Consider the following 25,671-nt stretch of genomic DNA (forward strand, 5'->3'; position numbering starts at 1 on the left):
TGATGAGATTCAAAATTTTACTTGATGAGAATAAAATTCAAAGTTGAGGCAGTGTTGCATTTGATCGGAATGGCACAATTCAAAAGTTATAATGGGTCAATTATATTCCTCGAGATGTAAGAAAGTACATATGATCGAACGGTTGAGATTTGAGAAAGGTAAACGGCCTCGTGAATCGTGCGGTTCAAATTTTGGATTGGAAGAACACGCTCCTCTCTGAATTTGCGGGTCCCATTTGGTCTTGTTCGTTATAGTTATAGCTAGCGAGCGCTATTATTACGAACGGTGTATTTATTTATGATCGGTGCAGAATGAACTTGCTTGCTGCTCCATCACTACCCCACAAATTGCTATGCCTCCACCCATTTAAAATTTGGTATTTTAAATTTATTTTTAAAAATAAAATTAATTTAATCTTTAAATTATTACTATTTCATCAATTTAATTTTTAAATTATTAAATTTGGTTTTTGTTCATTCAACTATTTAGTTACTTACGGGGTTGAGTTTAGTTTAAGACTAAAATGATTATGTTTTTTTTTTGTAAAAAAAAAACATAATTTAGTTTTTGTTTACAAAAAAAAAATAAATTATGTTCCTAACTTTTGGATTTAAATATGATTTTGATCATAATTTTTTATCTGTATATCCAAATCAGCGGTGGCCCTGAGCACGGGCTCGCGGGGCGGGAGCCCAGGGCCCCATAATCTTAGGGGCACCAAATAAATATTTTTTTAATATCTATATATATTAAAAGAGAATCTGAATTTGTAAATGTTAAGGCTAGTACTGAAAAGATTGAGAATGAAATGGAGATTGAATGTGTGTGTATTCAAAAACGTCAAATTCGTAGAAAACAACATTGATGAAAATTCATCTAAACCCACACAACTGAATCTAGAGTCTGCTGAAGAGTCTTTTCGAAATCACTATTTCTTATATATTGTAGATCAAACAATTGACTCACTAGATAAAAGATTTTAGCAGTATAGCACATATAAAAATATTTTTGGATTCTTGTTTAGTATTGAAAGACTTAGATCATTATCTGATAGGGACTTGAAAGCATGTTATAAACATCTAGAAACTTATTTAAAACATGACGAATTGAAAGTTATTCTAGAAGTTTTAACAACTGAATCAAAATCAAGCTATATGATACTGATTTCTGTATAGACTTTTAATTGTTTTTCTATTGCATGCATAGCTTATAGAATAATATTGTCTATTTCTATCAGTGTTACATCTGCTGAAAGAAGTTTTTCTAAATTAAAAATTATTAAAATCTTATTTGAGATATACTATACCACGAGATAGATTTAAATAGTCTTGCGTTGATTTTAGTTGAAAATAATTTTTGAAGAACATTGATTATGAATAAATTATTAATGATTTTGCAACAAAAAATGCTAGAGGATGATATTTAAAGAATTTTAAAAGTTTGGTCAATTTTTTTATAGGAAAAAAGATCGGATCAAGAAGAAGAAGGAGAAAAAGAAGAATAAGTCTCTTTATAGTGGTTTATGTTTTCATGTAGTATAAACAATGATTCAAAGATTCATACTTGTATTCTTTTTGCATAATGTCAAATAAAAATGTATTTTTATCTAAATATTTTTTTTATCCTTATGTATTTATTGTTAAAAAAAATTATAGGGGCACCACTCATTTGATTCGCCCAAGGCACCTAAATTCAAAGGACCGGCCCTGATCCAAATGACATCCTGTTTTAATCGTTAGAAAGCTAACACTCAGAACTACATTATGGTAGCGTTTGGTGAATTAGAGTTGTTGAAGTTGATGTTGTTGGTTGTAGTAATGTTGTTGCGGTAAAGCGGCAAACAAATTTTTTGGAAATATTCCAGGTTTTATCGTATCCGCAAGGGATCAGGTGTCGTTCAGCAGTCTCCATGTTTCTTAGCTTGGGTGTGCAAGTTGTTTACAAGTATAAAGTACAAAATATAAATACGGAAAAGTAAAGTATATGAGAGAAGAGAGCTTTTCGGGATTGAGTTGATTCACCTATAGAATACGCGTTCTACCAATCAGTTAATCACAATCTAAGTATTCATCAATATCATCACATATCACCCACAATCCAGGTTATCTCTAACGCAAAGTTGAGAGAACTATCATATTATCTCATTGGCGATGTCTCGCGCATCTAAACAACACGGAGCACTACGAACCAATACTCTTGTGAATGTTAAATCTAAAGCTATCTCTAGTGCTTATAATCTAACAGAGGCAAAGATGTCATCTATACTAAATCAGGCAAAGAATACAAATAACCTCATGACCAATAAAAACTATAATAATATGCATTCTCCTAATCTAAGCATGTGAACAAAGTCAATCATCTCTATAATCACGTATCACTAGTCAACACCGTCTATGACAAGAGCAGCGCTGCAGGATTATATTAGTTGATTGATAGCAGATGTCTCCACATATCAAACAACAAGCAAACATGCAAAACCGATACCGAGTGAATATCAACACCAAAATCTATCTCTAGAGTTTGATTATCGGTAGATGAGAAATCTTAAATCAATAGTTGAAACATATTTCTCAACACAAATTAAACATATTATGATAAGGATTAACATCTATATTAAATCAAAACAAAGTTCACAATACAAAGATCAAAAGGAATACATACAACAATGGTGAAATCACCCAAATCCCAACAATAAAAGTATCATACAAAGAGATGGGAGAAGATGAGCAAAACCCCATCTTTGATGTCTCAAAAATTTAAGCTAACCCAACTTACAATCTTCAATCTTCAACCTCCCTTGTTGATTTCCAAGTTTCTTCACCTCAAAAAACGCTTTTGATGGAGTTGAGAATAAAAGACCCCAAAACCATAACTCTAAAAATCTGTTTCACACATTATATACAAGTTCTGATCAGGAAAATTCATCCGGTGAGCGAGAATTCGCTCGACAAAATGCCAATTATTCCCAAAACAGTCTGCGCACAGTACACGCAAGCTGGACAAAATATAAAGATTCGCCCGGTGAATTGGCTCTAGCCACCTGCTCGCCCGGCGACCTCGGACCGAGGATTTGGCTCCTTACTCGCCCCAGCCTCGCCCTACAAATTTACCGGGACAGAAGCTCTTTGCTTTATTGCATCTTGATTCCAAAACTTTGCACAATTGAAGCTTTGCTTTTACCTTTGATTCTAATGCTTCAACCATGCATAAATTCCTGCAAAAAGGAGACAAAAATAATCAATCTATAAATATTTACAAGGAAATGCAACTAATTACAATATGTATAATTTTACATATAGGTTGGAGTTTATTTACGGTATTACAACAAAATAAGTCTATAACTTCCACAAAACTATACATAAATTTAACAACAATTTGGCACTTATCAAACTCTCCCCAACTTAAAATTTTATTTTTTCTCAAACAAGAATTGCACAACCTAAAGAAACAAGAGCAACATCCAAAGCATATCATGATCAACAAGCAAATGCATGGTTCAAAATAATTAAAGTACAAGTAAAGTCATGCTTACCACTATACTACAACTACACCATGACTATGAAACAAATTCTAAACACAAAAGTCATGTCAACATTCTAAAATAACACATGATCAATCTTAAATCACACATAGCACACAATTCCATCAATAGATGAAAGAAAAACAAACATTAGGAATTTTACTCACACCCAACAATCTTGCTAACAATAGTTCAAATTATGCATTCATCCAAAAAAATTCATATTGAAAAGCTTAAAAACAATAATCATAAGGACTTTCAAGGGTTATAATTTAGCTTGGGTAACAAAGAAGAGTCATATCTAAAGGTATTTGAAACAAAATTGCCTAAACCTATGAGAGCAATCACTTCCCACATTTTCAAGCAATCAAAAAAATTTATACATCCTTTTCACTTTGCTTATTTGTTACAACCATGATTTTTATTCATTCATTTATTTATTTTATTTTTCACAATTTTCTTTTCTTTTATTTTTCTTTTACAACCACTTTATTTTTCCCAACCTCTAACAATCAACCTTTAAGAAAACAATCATTTTCTCCCCAAATTGAATACAACCAACACTGCAATATGAATGCTCCCAACTATCTAAGGCAATGAAAACTTTCTAACCACAATAAATAGTTTATGGTTCAAATGTTTTCGAAACAAAATCAGAATCCATGATGAACTACTTACTCATGCATAAGTTTGTAATTCAACACCAAGATGGATCCTAACAAAAAGGCTCAAGAGGGGTTAGCAAATTCTCGCACACTCACAAGATAAATTACTTTTGGTTTGGTGATTATGCTCAACATAAAAAATGCCTTAGTCCTTTTCATGCTTTCAACCAATTCAACATAAATAAAAGATTAAATATAAGAAAACCTAGCTAAAATAAAAAGTGTTGGTCTCCCGTGCATATAGTGAATAAAATGGAAAGCTTCCTCACAATTGGTGTATGACCTAAGGTGATTCAATCATGAAATATGTAATAAAAAAGAATGAATGGCATGATATTTGTGCAAATTCTAAGTTTCGTATTAATGCTATGATTTGGAAAGCAATAAACAAGTACCTTGACCTTGTACCAACTTTTCTATCTTTTATCATTACCACAACATTTTGCAAGTTGATATATTCAAACTTGGAATACTCACACCATGTCTCTTCAAGCCAATAAAAACAACCTTTTGGACAAACACAAAATAAATTACTAACAACCTAATAAAAGGAAAATTAAACTAAACTACTAAACAAAAAGCTTTAAAAACTTAAAAACTGTCGGGTTGCCTTCCAACAAGCGCTTGTTTTACGTCGTTATTTCGACACCTTTATTGTACTTGGTTAGCAACTTTCTCTTGTCATGGCGATGATTTTCTTCAAAAAGCAAATCGAGATCAATTGTCCTAACCAAACACTTGAATAAATGTTAAGAAAAACAAGAATATATACAATACTTAAACAAAAATTGATGGACAACACATATATACAAACACTTCAACAACTTGAAAAAAAAATATAAAAAAGTATTAAAAACAAACACAAAACAAGTATATATACACTCATATATACAAAGCAATCATATGTATAAAATAAACAAGTTCATTTACAAATATCTATACAATATGGACAAATATGTACAAAGCTTAGAAATATAGAAACTATTGCAATGATTTCAATATCAAAACACCAATCCTCGGCAACGCCGCCATTTTGTTGTTGTGATAAAGCGGAAAGCAAAAGTTTTGGAAGTATTTCGGGTTTTATCGTATCCACAGGAATCAGTACGAGGGATCAAATGTCGTTTAATAGTCTCCATGTTTCTTAGCTTATGTGTGCAAGGTGTTTACAAGTATAAACTACAAAATATAAAAACGGAATAGTAAAGTAAAGAAGAGAAGATAGCTTTTTGGGAATGAGTTTCATTCACCCATAAAATACGCATTCTACCAATTAGTTAATCACAATCTAATCATTCATCAATATCATCACATATCACCCACAACCGAGGTTATCTCTAACACAAAGTTGAGAGAACTATCGTATTATCTCATCGACAAAGTCTCGCGCAACTAAACAACACGGAGCATTACAAACCAATACTCTTGTGAATGAAAAACCTAAAGCTATCTCTAGCGCTTAGAATCTAATAGAGGAAAAAATGTCCTCGATACTAAATTAGGCAAAGACTACAAATAACCTCATGATTAATAAAAAAAACTATAACAATATGCATTCTCCTAATCTAAGCATGTGAACAAAGTCTTTTGTAAATATCCGATAAATTAAAAGCTAGCGCATAAATAAAATTAATTAAACAACGGAAACATTCTTTAAGCAAACAAACTTAGCCCTGGTCTATAGGAGGTTTTCGTTGAGTACCACGAATGTGAGTACCACAAATAACCTTCCCCTTTGCATAATTGACACACAAACCCTAAACTAGTTATGATAACCATGTTTTTCTTCCTTTTTAAGGGTTTTATTGTTATTTCCCCGTTCCTTAGGATTAAATAAAATATGGTGGCGACCATGTTACATTTCGAGTGTGAGATTCACTCGGGTTTTATTTGCGGTGTGACACATGGTGTATGAAGCCGCATTACGTGTGGTGATAAGCTGCCTAAATTTGGGTGATTAATATTGTTATTCGGCTTGGGCCACCCGAGATAACTCCCATTGCCCATTTGCTTAATAAACATTGGTGATATGTATCCCAATAGTGACTGATTGGAGAGAGGGAGTTAGAACAAAAATTATCTCCCCCATTACTCAAGGGAGAATAAATTCCCTCATTTCCACATTCTGATAAGGGATTTAGGGTAACTACTCTCTAGCTCAGGCCTAAAAAACATTCTATTTATACTTCATTCCTAGAATGGTATACCTCATTCCTAAAATGGGAGATAAGACCAACCTCTCATGCAAAAAATAAATACAGAGCTCTCCACAACCATACATATGTGAGCTCTTGACATACTTAATAAACTTAAAAACCTCAAACAACTAGGGTTTGAGGATCGGAGGGTTTGATATGGGGTGAGCCCGACCAAGAAAGAAGGTGGCACAAACCCCACCGGTGAGGATTAGGGTTTTCTCGCCAAGCACAAACTCAATTGGGAAGAACATACAAGAAGGACAAACCGAAACAATCGTCACTGAACTACCCGTTCTAGAACCAATTATGGAAGAGAAAGAAGCTGAGGGTCATAAGGATGAGGAGGCTGATAGTGACAAAACCCAACCACAACTTTGGGTGGATGTCATTAAGGGTAACAGACTACCATCAAATGGAGGAGATATTGAATATACAGCTCTGGTGATAGTAGATGGGGAAGCTGAACTGGTTATCGAAGAACAAGATGTGATATCCGAGATGCAGTTCTGGGCTAATGTGCTCATCATGTACGCAGTTGGAGATGACTTATCCATGAATGCAGTAAAGAAGTTTATGATGAACACCTGGAACTTTGTTACACTTCCAGAATTATATTACAATGAAGAGGGTTATTTCATAGTGAGATTCAAATCGAAAAGTGATAAGGATGCGGTGCTTATGAGGGGGCCATATACCATTTTCAAGAAGCCAGTCCTCCTACATGAGTGGACTCCCACATTTACATTAGAGGATGATGTGCTGAGGGTTCTCCCGGTTTGGGTAATTTTTCCTCAATTACCTCTGGTCTACTGGGGAGATAAAAGTATTGGTAAAATTGCTAGTGCAATAGGAAAGCCAGTGATAACAGATGAGTGTATTAGAAAAAAATTAAGAGTTTCTTATGCACGAGTGTTGATTGAAGTTGATGTAACCAGGGAACTGAAGAGTGAAATAACTATTAGGAGCCCATAGGGTGGAAAAATGATAAAAAGAGTAGACTATGAATGGAAACCCCCATTTCGCAGCAAGTGTAACAAGGTAGGCCATGAGTGCAAACAAAAGGAGGTCATTCCTAAAAAACAAGAACAAAAGAAAGTTTGGCAGAGTAAACAGGTTACCCAACCAACAATCACAATTGTACCAGTACCCACAAATGCAATTATAGACATACTTGAAGGTAGCAACAGTAAGGTGTATGAAATGGAGCAAGCCATTGAAGCAAACATACAAGAGATATGGAAAATAGTGAGATCTGGAAACTAGAGCAAAGGGAAGAACACAACTCTCAAAAATAAAAATGATGTTGCATTACCTGATTTGCTTAGAACTAATGGTTTTGATATCCTTGAAGTTGGCAACTGCTTTGAGGATAAGACAAGGTGCCATGATTATTAGCTGGAATATCAAAGCGCTCAATAAACAAGCTAGGTGTGTTGAGGTAGGAGCCCACCTCAGAAAATTACAGGTTAGTTGTGTTGCACTTCTTGAAACTAGAGTTAAATGCAATAATGCGGAAAGGATCAAGAATGAATTAGGAAAGGACTGGTACTATAGTGATAACTACTGGGAATATCCAAATGGTAGAATCTGGCTTATGTGGAAACCAAACTGTTGGTGTAATACGGTGAACTGACTTTTTATCGAAATGTCGCGGTTAAGCAAGAGTCGCCACCGACTTTTATTTTATCCAATTAGGAAAGGCTAAAAGAACATAAAAATACCTTTTAAAAAGATTTTGAGTTCGGGGGGTAAGTTATACAAAAGGAAGGTGTAAGGCACCCTTTGCATCCATGGTTATCCATGGGCTCTTAATTGCTTAGCTCACTTTGTTTGAAATGTTTGAATTGTTTGAAAAGATTTTCGAAGAAGAACTTTAGCTTGTAAATAAGCGTAGTCTTTTTGAATTTGATTTGAAAAGAGTGGGAAAAGAGTTTTGAATTTAGAGCAAGCAATTAGTAGCAACTACCCTAAGTTTGAAAACGTTCTTTTAGCCTTTCAGGGTGAAAGGGTCTATCCATACCATAGGAGGGTAGGAAGCCTTTCAATTGGATGTTGACAGGGTCATCGAGAAATTGTTCGCCATAAGACTGTCCCTTGCCATAAAGAGGGCAGGTAGTCTAAGGGAAGGATATAATAGTCATTAATCTTTTTAGGCATCATGCGAGGATACCTTAGCAATTGGGACAATCATCTTATTTTCCGAGGCAACATCGAGGGACTAGATGATTTTTATTCTTTAAGGCAACCTTGCTTTAGGTATCCTCAGAATCGAGGGACTTGACTATTTTTAGGCAACAAAAATAATAAGGCAACAAGGCAACAGTAATAAGGCAACAAGGCAACCAGAGGGATTACCCTAAAGGTGTGTGTGTGGCACAATCACGTGGTTAAATTCAGTTATTTATCTTGTAATTAGTGATACTAATTCAATTCAAGGCTTGCACTCCCTAAGATTACTAACCACGCAGTTATAATCAAATAATACAAAATCTAGCTATTACAATAAACACCTGTGGGCAAAAAAAATAAAGGCAAGAATTATAAACCTAAACTATTACAATAAACACCTGCAGGAAAATAGAGGCAAAATACAGAAGGAATACAATAAAGGCAGAAATAAAATAAAACAAAAATTAACCAAAGGCAGAAATTAAACAAGAATTAAATAAAGGCAGAAATAAAATAAAAACAAAAATTAAATAAATACAGAAATAAAAAGGCAAAATATTTAAAGAGAGCATTCGACAATCACAGAGTATGGGATGAGAAGAGAAGTTCGCGATAATAAATAAATTCAATTTGATTACAAAAGGGTGTTCATGGTGATAAATCTTAAATCTTAAGGTTAAGAGAAAACCTAAAATTATGATTATAGTTAAAGCCTAAAAATAATTAACCTAAAATTAAGTTATTTAACAAACCTAAAATTAAAACTAAATTAAATTAAAATTATATTGTTAATCTAAATAAAATAAAATAAATAAATAAAAAAGTTATAAAAGATTTTTTTAAGAGTTTTTATAAAAAAACCTAAAGAAAACTATGTTAAAAAAAAACTATAGTAGTTTAATTAAAAGAAAAAAGAAAGAGATTATAAAAATAATTAAAACTAAAAACCTGGGCGTTTGGGTTCTGGTGTGGCAATATCCTGATGGTTCATGGTGTAAAGCGCCATCTGGTGCCCTTGGATCTAGCTTTGGCGAGATCCTATGGTTGATGCTTGAAGTCGTATTGTGGACTCATGGGCGCCGGATGTACAAGATCTGTAAGTAAACAAACTGGAAAAAGAAAAAATTAGTGTTGATGGGAAGGATCGAACCCAGGTTTTCTCACCAATTCACATGCGCCTTTGGACAATCGTACTGCATACGTTAGCTGATACAAATACAATCATGAATCAATAAATAATAAAACGGGAATTAAATATTGACTTTCAAAATAAGATTCAAACTGGGCCCCGGGTTGCGCGCATAGACCAATCACGGCTGGAGAGAGGAACTGGAAGTTTGACTGGCCAACCATGGTGTGCCGCGTGGGGTCCAACGTCCCTTTTACTGTTCATCATCTTCCACTTTTGGACGAATCAAATATACTACGCAGAGGCCATGATTTTGCTGCGATTTTGGCCACACAGCTTCGTAGCTGATCCTGGAATTTTTCAACCTGCGACAAAACAAGGTAAACAAGAATACCAATAGCCCAGACTCACGTAAAATCTCCCCCTGAGTTGAAATATGGTATTAGTTTTTCATGAAACTTCCTGTAGGTATGAACACGACGATGAGCTTCCTTGTGCCCTAGCCATGGCAAGTTCCAGTCCACGCGTGAAAGCTTAGAAGTAAGGGCTCTAATCTTCCCTAAAACATCTCATGACCTCAAACAAATCATCAAATAACATTAGAATGCAACAAAATACGTGATATGAATTTAAAGAATGCATGGGAAATATGGAAACTCAAGACGTACGTTTCAAGTGCTATGCAACTCCACCATTGATGCAAACCCACCCTTTGATATCTCAGGAGTTATATGGGATCAGTGAGAGGTTCTGAAATTGATTGATTGAAGCCCACGAAATTGTATTTTTTTTCTTGAAAGTTATGAACTTGCAACCCTAACTTCTTCCCCTTATTTTCGTCCCCTTGTAGTCTGAACATCTTCAGCTTATATAAGAGAGTGAATTAGGGTTTTAAATGGTCTTGGATATCCACTTATTGATGAGTTGGAAATTTGATACAAAATATGATGAAAATCCTTCTATTTTTGGTCCAATCTATTTTCCCCCCTTTCTTCACGTGTTATTAGCCATCATGAATCAATTAGAATCTTAAAAGAATACTCACACAATTTTGAATGATTTAATTTTGAATTTATATGAATTAATTCAAAAGGGAAATACAAAAAAATCATAATACGTTATGAGTTTACTCTATGGGCCCTCCCAAGATGATCTTTAGATTGATTAAATATTGGGAGAATTATTTATAAAATCTCTCATTATTAAATCATGATTTTGTTGATTTAAATTGAATTTAAATGAATAAATTCAAAGATAAATGAAGTAAAATCATAAAATAAATAATAATTGATTCATGGGCCTTTCACAAGCTCAAAATCACGTGGGAATGTCAAATCCATAGGACCATTTAGTTAAAAACTCAAAATTCTCCAATTTGCCTTTTGTGCGTTTCCTCAAAATTGCCCAACTTGTGCCAAGCGTATCTCCCTCAATATTTATCCTATGAAGGTGTTTCAGAACTTTTTAGAAAGCTTAAAGAGTCCTCTAAAAGTTCCTTTTGGTTTCATCTCAATTGAGTTTACCATGTTCAAGTTATGAGCTTTGAGAAAAAATGACTTTTTGCGATCCTTTAGAAGGACCTGTAATGTATTAGCTCATATCTCTCAAATGAAGCATTTTTAGACTTGGCATGTAAGAGACAAAGTTGTAGAAAATTCAATTTCCTTCAAAATGAGCTTTGGATGGGAAAATTCTGATGTTCCATGTGAAAGTTATGGCTGGTCAAAGTTTAGTTGACTTTTAATTCCAAAACCCTAATTTAGAAACTTTGAATTTTGATGATTTTGGAGCTTTTCTTGATGAATCATGATCAATCCTTGATCAAATGATGAATGATTCTCCATAATAAGGATCTTGACAAAAAATCAGAAGTTTTGACTGTGGTTTGACCATAGTTTGATTTTTAGGTCAACTAGTCAATTATTGATCGTTTGGGCCATTGGGTGAGCAATCTTTTGATTCAGAGCTTGAAAGTTGGCAGGAGGATCCTTTGAGGCATATGAGAGACCATGGAATCCACGTGAGGCATCAGAGGTTGATTTTCCCTAATTAAATCAAAAACCCTAATTTTGGGTCTTGTTGTTTAGGAGGGAGTAAATGTGCTCTGTTCATATATTATTTTGAGCAATTGAGAGTCAGGTGATTCAAAATATCTTGGGATATGGTGGGAAAATTTTGGGGTATGACAGTTGGGATGTGAAAATAATAAAAACTACTGATCAAGCTATCCATAGTGAGGTATATAGGAAATATGGCACCCTATCACACTACTTGTTAGCTGTGCATGCTCATAATCAACTTGCTAGGTGAAGGCAGTTGTGGGAGGACATACAGGCAGTAGGGAATAATATTAGAGGACCCTGGGTGGTCATAGGAGACTTCAATAATGTGCTCAAGGTAACTAATAAAATTGGAGGAAATATGTGCATTAACATGAATATATTGACTTAGAGAACATGATGGAGAATGTTGGACTTCATGAACATGAAACTGTTGGAAACCACTACACTTGGTCAAACAAGCACACAAATGGAATTATCTACTCTAGAATAGATAAAGCCATTTACAATACTGAACGGTTCCTACAATATGCTACTAGTGAAATTGAAATATTTCCTCCTCATATATCTGACCACTCTCCATTGATGCTGAAAATGAATGATAGGGACATGGAAAAAAAGAAAAGGAGACACAACTTCAAATTCCAGAACTGTATCACTGAAAAACCTACTTACCATGATATAGTGAAAGCCAACTGGGAAAAGGATGAATCAGGTAGACCTGTGTACAAATTCTGGAGAAAACTTATGAAACTCCAACCTGATTTCAAGAAACTTACCAACCAAGTCACTGCAGGGGTCCAAAACATACAGGAATGTCAAAATATGCTGGAACAAACTCAGATATTGCTTGCTGCAGATAAGTTTAATCAACAACTTATCATTGATGAAAAATACTGGAATGAGAAGGTGATTAGTAGCATGGAACTTGAGGAAAAGATTCTGCAACAAAAATAAAAAATGGATTGGCTCAAGTTGGGAGATGGAAACAATCGTTACTTCTATGCTAATCTGAAAGAGAAAAATAGGCAAACCACCTAACACAAGTTAGAAAGTAACACTGGAGTCAGACTGACAGAATATAAAGATATTGAAAATGAAGTTCTTCTATTCTATGGTCAACTCATTGGAACTACTTCACCAGAAATACTTTATGTGGACATTGATGCTTTGAGGAGAGGTAAACAGCTTTCAATGGATAAACACAGCAGTCTCACTCAACCAGTCACAGAAGCAGAGATTTGGCAGGCTGTTAGGAGTGAATTAGTAGTGTTTTCATGTGTCAAATTAACTACCTTTTGAGCTAAACTTGAGTATATCTTAGGAGTTTTGAGGATTTTATGGTTAGAATTGAACTTCAGAGGTTCGATACTAATTGTAGAACAACTTGTGTCACTTTGGGTGTTATTTGTGCAGATATTGAAGTTGAGAAGTAAAGACGAAGAAACACGCAGGCGTAGAGCTTCTGGAGAGGAGGAATCCCAAAGAAGTAAGGTGAAACAAAGGCCGAGCCGCGCCAATAAGGGGCGAGACGCGCCTTAACCCTCTGAATTGGGCTCGCGCCGCGCCAATACGTGCCGAGGCGCGGTGGCTGCATTACAAGGATGAATTATTATAAATAGAACCCCTAATTCTCATAAGGGCTAGACTTTTGGTGAGCGAAATTCAGAGAGCAATCCTATTCCAGAGCAGAAAACAACATCCGACGGAGAATTCAACATCAATTGAAGACATTCCCTTGATGAAGATGAATCCCTCTATGAAGTCTTGTGTGTTCTTCATGGCTATGGAGAGCTAAACCCCATTGTGTTAAGTTTAAGGTAGTAGTTAACCTATGAAGGTGCAATTACTTGATTAATTCCTGTGAACAATTGTTTAAGCTTTATTATCTATGAAAAACCTTGCTTTTATTTTATATCATTGTTGAACTATCAATCGAGAGATATGGTTTATACTTTTTCCCTAGGTTTTTACATTGACTTGTTGATTAATACTCAGAGATGAGATTTTGAAGAAGTTTTCATAAATCATCGCGGTTAATTCCCTTTATCTTTATAGTTATTCTGAGAGATCGAATATCATACCGGTAGAGGTGGTTCTAGATTGATTATTAGACATAATATCAGTTTTGAGGATGAATGAAGATAATAACTTAGATAATGTTCACATGTGGATTAATTGATCAATTGCATATGAATAGGTTGATGAACCCTAAAACTCAACATATTCATTCACCATTGTTATTCGTCTTTAAGCTTTTTATCATTCAATTATTATTCTGTTATTTGTAATTCGAGATTAAACAATCAAAATCAATATTTTTCACTACTCATTATAAATTAACTATAGAACGGCAGTAATATTAACTCAGTCTCTGTGGATACGATATATTAGAAAATATTTACCCAAAAATACTTTCAACACAGGCCTTACAGAATATTGGAGATAACAAAGCACCTGGAGCAGATGGGTACAATGCAAGATTCTTTAAGAAAAGTTGGCACACTATAAGAGTAGATTTGGTGGCTGCAGTCCAAGAATTCTTTCAACAAAAAAGAATGTGTGCTGCTATTAACTGTGCCCTAGTCACATTGATCCCCAAAATCAAAGAAGGAAAAACCATGAAAACTGTTAAACCAATAGTAAATTTATTGTTGTTATTATTCAATATTTAATTAAATGACGCGTACCATATAAGTATCTGTGTGTATCCGTACTATATTATTTTGTATTTGAACGAAATTGACCCGTTAAAATTTTAATTTTAATATTTCAACTATATTTTATATATATATATATATATATATATATATATATATATATATATATATATATATATATATATATATATATATATAGAGAGAGAGAGAGAGAGAGAGAGAGAGAGAGATAAATATATATTGATTATTGATGAATTTGTCCGATTAAAAGTTTAAATTTTATAAATAAGAAACAAATTATATGATTAATAAAAAAAAATCATACAATATTTATGCAATGAGAAATATGAAAAAAAAATAGATACAAAATAAGAATTCATTTTAAAAAAACAAACAATTTCATTATTTTTAAAATTTATGAAAAGGCTCTATTTCTTAAACTAAATATACTCCTACAATTTTTTTACTTTTTTAATGTTTGCAACAATTTCTAAAGTAAAAAATAGGAGTAACTCTCATTGGAAGAAGTAAAAACTATAATTGTAGTTGCTGATATGGAATATAGTGGGGAGACCTGCTGATGTGGCAGCATGTGGGTTAGGAAAAAATATTCTCTTTCTTATATGATAGATATTTTGAAATAAATAGTTAAATTATTTTTTGATTTTATACTATTAGAACTCAATAATCAAATACACGACTTCTTGAAAATTTAATATATAACATTTTTATATTCTATTTATTTTAAAATCCAAAAAATGTATTCCTATTAAAAAATTACTAAAGAATTTTAATTTAATTGTCACTAAAAGTGTAACTAATACACTACAATTTTGATAATATATAAAAATAAAAAAATAAATAATAACTTTTATTTATAAAAAAATAACTTAACTATTGCACTACAATTTTGATAAAATATAAAAATAAAAATAATTTACTTAATCAATGTTTTACAACACCTCTTACCTTTGTTCCCCAAACATTCCTTCTCCATTTAATTCTTTCTGTCGGTTTCAGCCTTTTATTTCCACAATATCAGTTACGGTTTCAATCTCGATATCAGTCAGTTATAGTTTCACATCCTCCATATTCCAAATTGCAAACTGTTTCTGTAACCATTTATCTTTCAACCATCCAATTCACGTACCCTAATATATATAATCCTTCATATGTGTTTTACAAAATACTCAAATATGGTTAGACATGTGAAGCAAATTAGGTACAATTTTTATAATAAAATGCAATTTTTGTAATCACATAAAAGGAGAATAGATACATTATTGTACACTGATAATTGTGATGAATAATATTAATATTAATGATAAATGAAGATAATAAATCTTTTCAAATTTAACGTGGGATATTTGATGTGGTCAATCATTTATAATATTTTGGAATCTTGACAATCAAAGGAATAAATGATTTTATTTTCTTTTAATATTAATTTATTTTTTTTCAAAGTAAATCAAACATAATATATGTATATATTTGGAATGATTTGATGCCAATTAAGGTTCTAGTTGTAACGAAAATGTGGATAAACGTTTTAACATTTTGAGGTCAATTATGTTTTAACGTTCTAACGTAATATAGACCAATTATTTTCTAACGTTCTAACATTCTAACAATTTTAATTATAAAAAATATATTAAAATAAATAATAATATAATAATAATAATATTATTAAACAATCACTGTTAATAATTAATAATAATATAATATCTAGCTAATAATAATAGTTTTATGATAATAATAATACTATTGATTATTTTTATAAATGAGCGATTTTTTAATGTTGATTATTAATTGGGATATCTCTACATTAAAAATCTCTTATTTCTAAATATATTTAGTCAAATAATAATCAATTATAAATATACTTATATAACAACATTAACCTCAATAAAATTAAAAATAATTTAATTCTTCCAATTTCTAAAATTTAAATTTAATAATAATTTGAAAAATTAAGAATTCAATTCTCCAACAAATAATAGAAAAATCTCAAAAAATAAGTATTTAAATTTTCTATATAGTTTTAGAATATATTTTTAAAATAAGTATTTATAATTTAAGGTTTAAGAATACTCCTATGAATAATAGAAAAACCTCAATATATATATATATATATATATATATATATATATATATATATATATATATATATATATATATATATATATATATATATATAATTCATTTAAAAATTAAACTCACAACGAAAAATTAAAAACATAAATGTCAATAATTTAATCGTTATGAGTAACATTAATATAATTGTTATGAGTAGAAAATATATTAATATGATAATATAATTGTTATGAGTAACATTAATAAAATAATTTAATATATTATAATAATAAAATAAATATTAATATTATAAAATTCAATTTTGAAATACCCGAGTATCGCACAGGCCAATAATTTAGTAATTTTCAATCATCATATTATGTAACTATATGATAATCTAATGAAAAGCTAAAGCCGAAGAACCTCACAAACTTCATTGACATAGGTATTTCAAGTTAAATAAAAGCTAATATATTATTTTATTGTCAATAATTTGAAATATTTTGGTATGTATTATCTTGAAGACGATAAATGATTTTTATTTGTTTTTAATATTAATTTTTTTCATTCAACTTTAATATACAAACACAATATATATACATATATTTGGAATGATTTGAGGCCAATTAATTTTTTTATAACTGTAACAGAAATGGTCCTATTTTATTAATATTGTTTTAAATGCCAACAATATTTAATATATGATTTGTTTTAAGGTGTTGCTTTTAAAAAGAAATAAAAGAGAGGTCTTAAAATAGAGTATTGCAAGAGAAAGGCAAAAGAAAAGATACAAGAAAATAAAAATCAAATATTAATTAGCATATTATTTAAAAAAATATATTAATTTTATATTTATTAATAAAATAAATTGATAAAATAAACTTTTTTAGATGAAATATAAATATTTAAAGAAATAAAATATTTTCTAACTTTATAGGAAATAATTTAAAATCGTCAATTATGTGAACAAATGTGAGTTATAATTGTAGTACATTAATTACAATTAATTAAATTTAACGATTAAAATAGAAAATAAAAAAAGAAAATTATGTATCTTCAACATTTTGTATCTTTTTATTTATTTATCACATTAGTAATATTTATTATTATAATATAGTATTATTTTTAATTGGTTGATAAAAAATATATGAACCAATTTATTTCAAGTTTTTTTGGCACATGAGGTCTACATCTTCTTTGCCCACACATTTCATGCCCCTAATAGCGTATAGAAAGAAGGAAAATTAGGAACTAAGAAGATGCTTTTTCCACTCAATTATTTAGTATAACTATACAAAACATTGCCAAATCATAATATCCTAAAATTGAGACAAAATTGAATATAAAAAATGGCTTTGCATTTGAATATTATAATTGCATATCAAATACAAAAACATCGAACTCCAGATTATCAGAGTCCTTTCCTCTGAGAACAGAATAATTTAGACAAAGCATCGTCGTGTTAATCATGTTCATATGTCGGTGTAGCTTCCTAAAGCGGCATGAGTCTTCTGTATGAAGAACCATACGAATGCAGAAAATATACAAACTCCAACGACTCTTGTTATTATAAGGAACCATTGGAATGCAGATGTGACATCAAATAATGGAATTTCAAAGTTCATCCCATATACTCCTACCACCACTCCAAAGATTGCAACCACAAATTTTGCAGTTGTGAGCAAAAGCTTCATTCCCTGTTAACAGAACCTTTGCACTTTAAAGTTTCAAATTCTAAGAAAACAAACAAATTATGTGTTCATAAAGAATGTGTAATCTTTGAAATAAAAGAACTTACTGGTTCATGATTTGCAGGAAATTCTCAAGATCTTCCAAAGTTGATGGTTCCTTATGACATACCAATCCGGTAAAAAGGCGTGCATATAAGTTATATGCTGCCTTCTGCTACCAGGCGCAGGTTTGAGAAAATATAAACATCAACCTCAATACTACAATATGATTTTCGCAATAGGAACTACTACTTAAGGTTAAAAGAAAATATAAACCATACCTCACGTTTCCTCATATTCTCCTCCGTCTTTTCCAACTCAATATCGAGAATCGACTAAGTTGTCACTGGCCTCAGTCATGTTCTTCTCATGCCTATAGCACTGCTCATGCCAATCTGAAGCTAACAAAACATCTGACCAAGTAATGTTCAACATAGACATACCTTGATTTTTACTCTTTGGGGTGCAAACTTGGTCAACAGACTCATATTTCACATAGTTGCCTGCACAAATTTGTAACAGAAATTACAAACTACAAACTGAAATTAAAAGGCAAATTTAGTACCGATTTTAAGAATGTATTTCGCAAATGAGACTGATTAAAAAGTTGTAGTTTATGTTTCAAAAAGCAGTAAAAATAACATACTCGGTACCGCCAAAGAAGGTAAGAGGAATAATCATTTCCCATCCATTGATAGTCATATTGCAAAACCAATTATGTCCACCATATTCCTCAAACACTAATAAATATAAAACATGTAAATCAAACCCAAAGTATTCAAATACACATGACTAATAACTTAACATACAGACAATCCATAATGAAATTGTCCAGTTCACCCGTTCTTCTTGCCTGTGACAGTATATTTATGTCATATGTCAAAATATATTTTTAACAATTAAAATTAATTACTGAATTCTGCAACATAATTTACTAACAAATAGAAGACCTTCGCGAAAGAATTATTGGGTTAAGAAATTATTGGCTTGTGCTTCAAATCCTGCAGAATTAGTTGACCACAAATTCATGAATAAAAGTAAACACAGTAGTAAATCATAGAATAAGGCATGATGATAAATGATAACCCAAGTTCTAAGAAAGGGAAGAGTTTTAAGGTACCAAAAACCTGTACATAACCTGTACATGAAACAAAATAGTAAATTAAAACATGATAGATATGTAAGTCCATCACATAAAAGTTAAGTTTCTTGATAAATAGAAAATGGAGAATAGTTTTATCTCCTCTCTTTCCTCAAATGTACTCTTGGCATCATAGCAATTGAGTAGAAATTCCCAAACTTCTCCTCTAATTGATGGATGGATTCCCTAGTTTGAAAATTATCAACATAATGAAAAAACCTGAAAAATCAAAAGTATCAGCATAAAAAAATCAAAGTACTAAAACGTTTGATTTCATTTTCACCTTCTGAAATTTCAACACCTCAATTTCTTATAACAAAGAATAACGTTTGATAAATGTAAATTGAATCAAAGTATTAAAAACTCGAATCGATCAGCGACGTATTGAATAAGGCCATTACTCACCATCTTCACAATCATCAGCATTCGACGATTTCTTCACGAGCAAACATAACTTCTCAATAACAGCGGCACTATTAGAAGTTCGCCTGCGAAAGTAAAGTACATTAGTAACAAATTCAATAGAGCATATGATATAAAATTTTGGGGCTAATTTTAAAATAAATTTCCTGTCGCCAAAATCGAACGAAACCGCGGGCCACACTTCTCTGACTGCGGCCGCCGCTCCACCGCACGATTCCAATTGGTATTGTATTGTCTTCCATTTTTTTATTGTTCGATTCATATTGTGATGCAGTGAATTTGAGAAAGATGGATATCTGTTTTGTTATGGAGGAGAATAGAGGATTTTTTGCGGCATTTGAAAAAAAAACAGAGAAGGGATCGATTGAAGAAGAAGAGGGTTAGAGTTTGGGGAAATTATGGTACGTTAAAGCGGAGAAGATGCGAGAGAATTGATCGGAGCCATAAGCCATAAAATCTTGTTTTTCAACCTCGTGCAATTGATAGGAATATGGAGAGTAGAAAAATTGTTGAAACCACTTTCAATTTGGTAACATCCATTGAACATGAGAAGTCTAATGGAGATAGTAACCGCTAGATTTTAACGTGAATTGTGAATTGAAGAACCAAAGGTTGAAGCTGACGTGGAATTTTGAGAGAAGAGTTGCTGATGTGGATAGCCCAAATGATCAAGAAAAGGTAGACTCTTCTTATATGATAGATTTGAACCATGCAATTGTAAAAGTAGTATTCTATAAAATTGAAATTCTAGTATTATTAAATTGAATTTACTCTTAATTCCTTTTGCATGTTGACATATGTATGAATTGAACCTAGGTTTTGAATAAATATTGATCCTAACTTTAGAAACCCGATTTAATTTAATTGTTCAAAATTAGTAATTACATTAGGAATAAAGAATTATAATTTTGTGATCAAGAAATTAATGTGCAATAAAACATATTTAGATTTCGAATTAACCTAAGAAATTTGGGGATTGTTATTGAAAGAGAGGGTTATACACCAAAGAATTGAGTTTAACTATTTTATTAATTTAATATCTCAAAGTTCTTCAAACCTTTTTAGTCTCAAGAGAAATGGCTCCACCAAAAAAAAGAGGAAGACCAGTCGCTTTAGCCAACGGTTCTGCTCAACAACATTCTTCTATTCCTTATTTTTCATCTCCATAATTTCTCAATTAAAATCATGCCAATAGGTGGTCGAAGATAAAAAAATTACAAATTTACTCTAGAGAGAAATTTCAATGTGGCAGATTTTGAAGAATATCCAATTTTCTTGGACAGATTGAGTAGAAGAAACTAGATTCATCTAACAAATTTAATCAAAGAAAGAAACAAAAATATCACTGAAATTTAATTTGTTGTTTGGTAAATATTGTTCTAGCTTAAATACAATCGAATACAAAATGATATAATTAATATCGGCCGTGGTCAAAATCTAGTTAAAGATTTTGCAATTTCAATTGTTATGGTGTTGCATTAATCACATCAAAATAATTTGTGTTATTATATATAATAATTTAAATTAAAATTTGATATGAGTTAAACTTTTTATAAAAATAAAATATACATAATCCTGAACTTTTGTTCGGTAGTGACTAAAAAGTATTTCATTAGAAAGTCAACCTAATCTATAATGATAAAAAAAAATTTTTACAATAATATTGAAAAAAAATATTTCATAGATTTTACTGAAAAAATTAACTAAAATGGAAAAATGTTAAATGTCATCAATTGAATCAATTACTTCAACAATATTTTCGTCTAATTAAAAATATAAATAATATTAAATAATTTAATAAATATAAATCAATTATATTAATTAGAAATTTTAAATTTTAATTTATTATGTTAAATTTTAAATAAAAATAATATTAAGATAATAAAATTTTATCTTATTTTTTCTATTATATGAAACGGAACAAACAAAACTATATATATATATATATATATATATATATATATATATATATATATATATATATATATATTTTCTAGAAAGTATATCATTCATCCAAATATTTTTATATATGAAAAAATATATTTATGATTCATATATAAATAATAAAAAATTGAAATAGTATAAAAAACATGTTACCAAAAAAAATAAAAATATAATTAATTTAAAAAATGTTGATGACTTTAGATTGATTCTAAATAAACATGCTAACATAAATGGTATGATTTAAATTTTATAATTAAAAAAATAATAAAGTTGGATCATTTAGTTTATATAAAGAAATTATAAAATGGAGTTGGATCATTTAATTTAGTTTATATAAATAAATTATTAAATGGTTCATAAAATATAAATGAATTAAATTTACTTCAACATAAATATTAATAGAATAAATTAAAGGTTACAAAAAATAATATACTATAATATAAAAATTGATGAGATTATAAAGTATACTGTTGTAATCTAGAATAAATAAATAAGTAATGTATGAATCAAATAGTATCAAAATTGTATGATAGGACGAAATATACTTTATTATTTTATGATCACAAAAATAAAACTTCTATGGTTTCTGCTATCGGGCCACCCACAATTTATTTCCACGTTCCAGTTGTCTAGTCCTGAGCGTGAGGGGGTGTGTTAAGAGTCCTATATCGGACAATATATGGCCTGAACATGTCCTTATAAATGGGGGCAATCCTCACCCTACAAGCCGGTTTTGTAGGGTTGTGTTAGACCTAACCACATTTCTTATAACTCTAATATGTTTTTGCAAGGATGATTTGCAACTTTTATGAAACCTTAACGCATATATGTATATAAATTGTATATAATAAGGTAATACAATTAATATAATTGATACACCTTGATCCTAATTGATTCTTAACAGTCTATTAATTCGGATATGTATATTCGAAAACTCTCCGAAGACGAAATATTGAGTTATTTTATATATACATATCCGAAAACTCTCTGAAAATGAAATATTGAATATTTCATATATGCATATCTGAATTCGGGGGATATTATTGAAATTTTGTCAGGAGCCCCTCTAAAAAAAAAATTCTCTTGAATAATTATGCTTTATAGATAGCCTAAGTAGATTGACCAGGAGCCCCTCTAAAAAAAATTCTCTTGAATAATTATGCTTTATAGATAGCCTAAGTAGATTGACCAAAATGTAATTTTGATGCCTTTGTTAAAAGTTGCATCACGTTGGCACATGTATACAAACTATCTAGGGTTGCAGACATATCTGAGTCATTAAATCTATGATGAGGGACTTGAAAGAATCATGTCTAACATCTAGTAACCATTTATCAAAAGCAAAATAGTGAACCTTCAACGCAAATTTATCAAGTAACAACTGGGAGGTATGTAATTTAATTATAGCGCTTCTTCATCTATCGGGCATTTCTTGGCGGAATAAATAGATCGCCATTTTCATTGGGTACACCTACTAACATGCATAATTCATTTATAACACAACAATACCACAAAATTTATGACGAATATAATGCAGTGTTCAAAAGAGAAGACACTCATTAAAATGCTCGATAAATGAAGAATGGGAGTAACTTTTGGAAGAGTTGTGTCTACTAGAAGCATAATGGATCTAATAGTTTTGCCATAATCCAACTCGGCTTACTAGTGAGAATCTTAATTCGATACCAAAAGTGTGAGCATTGTTGTGTTATAAATGAATTATGCATGTAAGCATGAGTACCTAATGAAGATGGTGATCTATTTTTTCCGTGAAGAAGTGAAATTAACAAAATCTTCATAAATGGAATGTGCAGAGATTCAGTAAGCTAACTAGGAGAAACAATAAAAAAGGAACATGAACAATAACAATCACATGGTCAAGAAGCACTACAAGCATAAGAAGTCAATCAATAACTTTTTCAGTAAATCCATAATTTTGTGATGGGAATGGCCTGCCGGTCCATAAATATCTCTGCAAATTTGTATGCAGATCGCCAATGTTTGATCCATAATTCAGAGAAAATTTGGATGAGCACTACTTACATATGCCTACTCCAAGTGTGTATGAGTGGTTTGGAAGCAAGCAAAACATAGAGAACTATTTTGATGAATAAAGAGTGTGTGTGTGTGTGAGAGAGAGAGAGATGTTACAAGCTTAGAACAACTTTAACCCTTTTCTCAGTCTTCTTTCTATTTTGTTTATGTTTCACTATCTTTTTGATCATTTTGTTTTTCTTTTGATGTATTTTTAGTTTATGTTTCAAGTCTTCTTTTTATTTTTGTCTGCTTTCCCTTTTTTATCAACTAAGTAGATACTTAGAGTTGATGAAACAATATGTTTTCTATTATCTTCTTATAGTTTAAAATCATTGTTTATTAACCAATGATACCACAAGAGCAAAAGAAAAGAGACACCAAGTAAAAGAACACGAGCTCAATTATCATGTAAGTTCTGAATGCAAACTGCCATGTAAAGAAAAAGAAGGATATCTAACTGATGCACACTCAATTTCCATAGACCTACAAGTAAGTTTTGTTCTCAAACATTTCACCTTTTTACATTTTCCTTGTTATTGAGAGTATATATGCAATTTCTTATTCTCTAAAACTTGTTATTTTTTGAGTTATTGATTGGTCTGATATGTTATACACACTGAGGCGCTTATTTAATTAAACTCCGAACCTTTTCAAGACACCCTATAATGAATTTATCTATTGTAAACCCCTTTGACCCTTAGCCCTTTTATTTGGTGACATAGCCAAATTAAAAGTCTATCGACTTGGAAGATTGGTTTTCCCACCTTATTTGGAGTTAGGTGGAAATTTTACTATGCATTGTTAATGAAAATGATTAAGTTTGTGGTTGCTCTTGAAACTAACAACATTTTAAATTTGAGGTTGGGATACTAGAGAACATGGTTAACAAAAATGAAAATAAAGTTTAAATAATTTTTTATAAAGAAAAAGAATTATTTTCCAGTACTCTTGATTTAGTAATTAGTATTATGTTAAGGATTATGTAAATAACTCGTGCCTTGCACAAGTTTTATTAAAATATATTCTAATGTAATTATATTTGATATTAAATTTTATTAAAAAATACAAATATTCTTAAAATGTGAGAATATGTCTAAATTTAGTGTATATTTAATAAATTGTTTTAAATATAATTAATATAATTTTATCTGTCCATTATAAAACATTTATTACATTTAAGTTTTCTGTTTAACAACCACAATACAAATGTATATATTACATAATGCAATAATTTGATTTGAAGTAAATTTTGTTTTGTTTTAAGTATTAATTTTTGTTTTGTTAAAAAAATACACTAATTTATATATTAAATAGTTTGAAATATTTTAATTATTAATTAACTATATTTAATAGTTCATATGTTTATTAAATATATAAACTTTTTAATAGTTAACAATTTATATATTAAATAATTTAATTTATTAATATTTCAACTATCAACTATTAATATATAAACTATATAATAATTAATATATAAATTATTAGACTAATAGTTGAAATAGTCGAAAGAAATTATTTATGTAGTATATAACTATTTATTAGACTAATAGTTGAAAAAAATTATTTATGTAATATATAAACTATTTATTAGACTAATAGTTGAAATAGTTGAAAGAAATTATATATGTAATATATAAACTATTTATTAGATTAATATTTGAAATAAAATAAATAATATTTAATGACTAATGTATTTCAACTATTTCAACTATTTAGGCTCTGTTTGGTAAAAATAGCGGTTGACTGATAAGCTAGCTGATAGCTGGTAGCTTATGGCTGATGGCTAATGACAGATAGCTTATAGCTTATAGCTGATGACTGATGACTTATAGCTGATAAGCTGATTGAAGTGTTTGATAAAATTAGCGGTTCAACTAGTTGATTAATTAAAATGACATAAAGGACATTTAATATATAATTAT

At 30.5% G+C, this 25,671-nt stretch overlaps 2 protein-coding genes and 1 long non-coding RNA gene across 3 annotated transcripts; 2 read left to right on the forward strand and 1 right to left on the reverse strand.

Annotated features, from left to right (window-relative positions):
• The first annotated feature begins 6,689 nt into the window (after nucleotides 1-6,689).
• On the forward strand, nucleotides 6,690-7,355 carry LOC131637201 (uncharacterized). Its single transcript, XM_058907789.1, has one exon. It carries the CDS (start codon nucleotides 6,690-6,692, stop codon nucleotides 7,353-7,355), a length of 666 nt encoding a protein of 221 aa, XP_058763772.1.
• A 4,785-nt stretch (nucleotides 7,356-12,140) lies between these two features.
• On the forward strand, nucleotides 12,141-12,698 carry LOC131637198 (uncharacterized). The gene has a single exon (XM_058907786.1). It carries the CDS (start codon nucleotides 12,141-12,143, stop codon nucleotides 12,696-12,698), a length of 558 nt encoding a protein of 185 aa, XP_058763769.1.
• A 5,240-nt stretch (nucleotides 12,699-17,938) lies between these two features.
• Nucleotides 17,939-18,642, reverse strand: LOC131637188 (uncharacterized). The gene is made up of 3 exons (XR_009294289.1): nucleotides 18,486-18,642; nucleotides 18,273-18,376; nucleotides 17,939-18,171 (listed from the first exon to the last, which is right to left on the reverse strand). It is a non-coding gene; the product is annotated as an uncharacterized LOC131637188 (long non-coding RNA).
• Nucleotides 18,643-25,671: the final 7,029 nt, after the last annotated feature.

Source organism: Vicia villosa, unplaced genomic scaffold (assembly GCF_029867415.1).
Source record: "Vicia villosa cultivar HV-30 ecotype Madison, WI unplaced genomic scaffold, Vvil1.0 ctg.001941F_1_1, whole genome shotgun sequence".
NCBI classification, from domain to species: Eukaryota; Viridiplantae; Streptophyta; class Magnoliopsida; order Fabales; family Fabaceae; genus Vicia; species Vicia villosa.

Excerpts from the sequence above, each read along its gene's own strand:
- LOC131637201 (XM_058907789.1), top strand. The coding sequence starts at position 6,690 with ATGGAAGAGAAAGAAGCTGAGGGTCATAAGGATGAGGAGGCTGATAGT.
- LOC131637198 (XM_058907786.1), top strand. The coding sequence starts at position 12,141 with ATGGAGAATGTTGGACTTCATGAACATGAAACTGTTGGAAACCACTAC.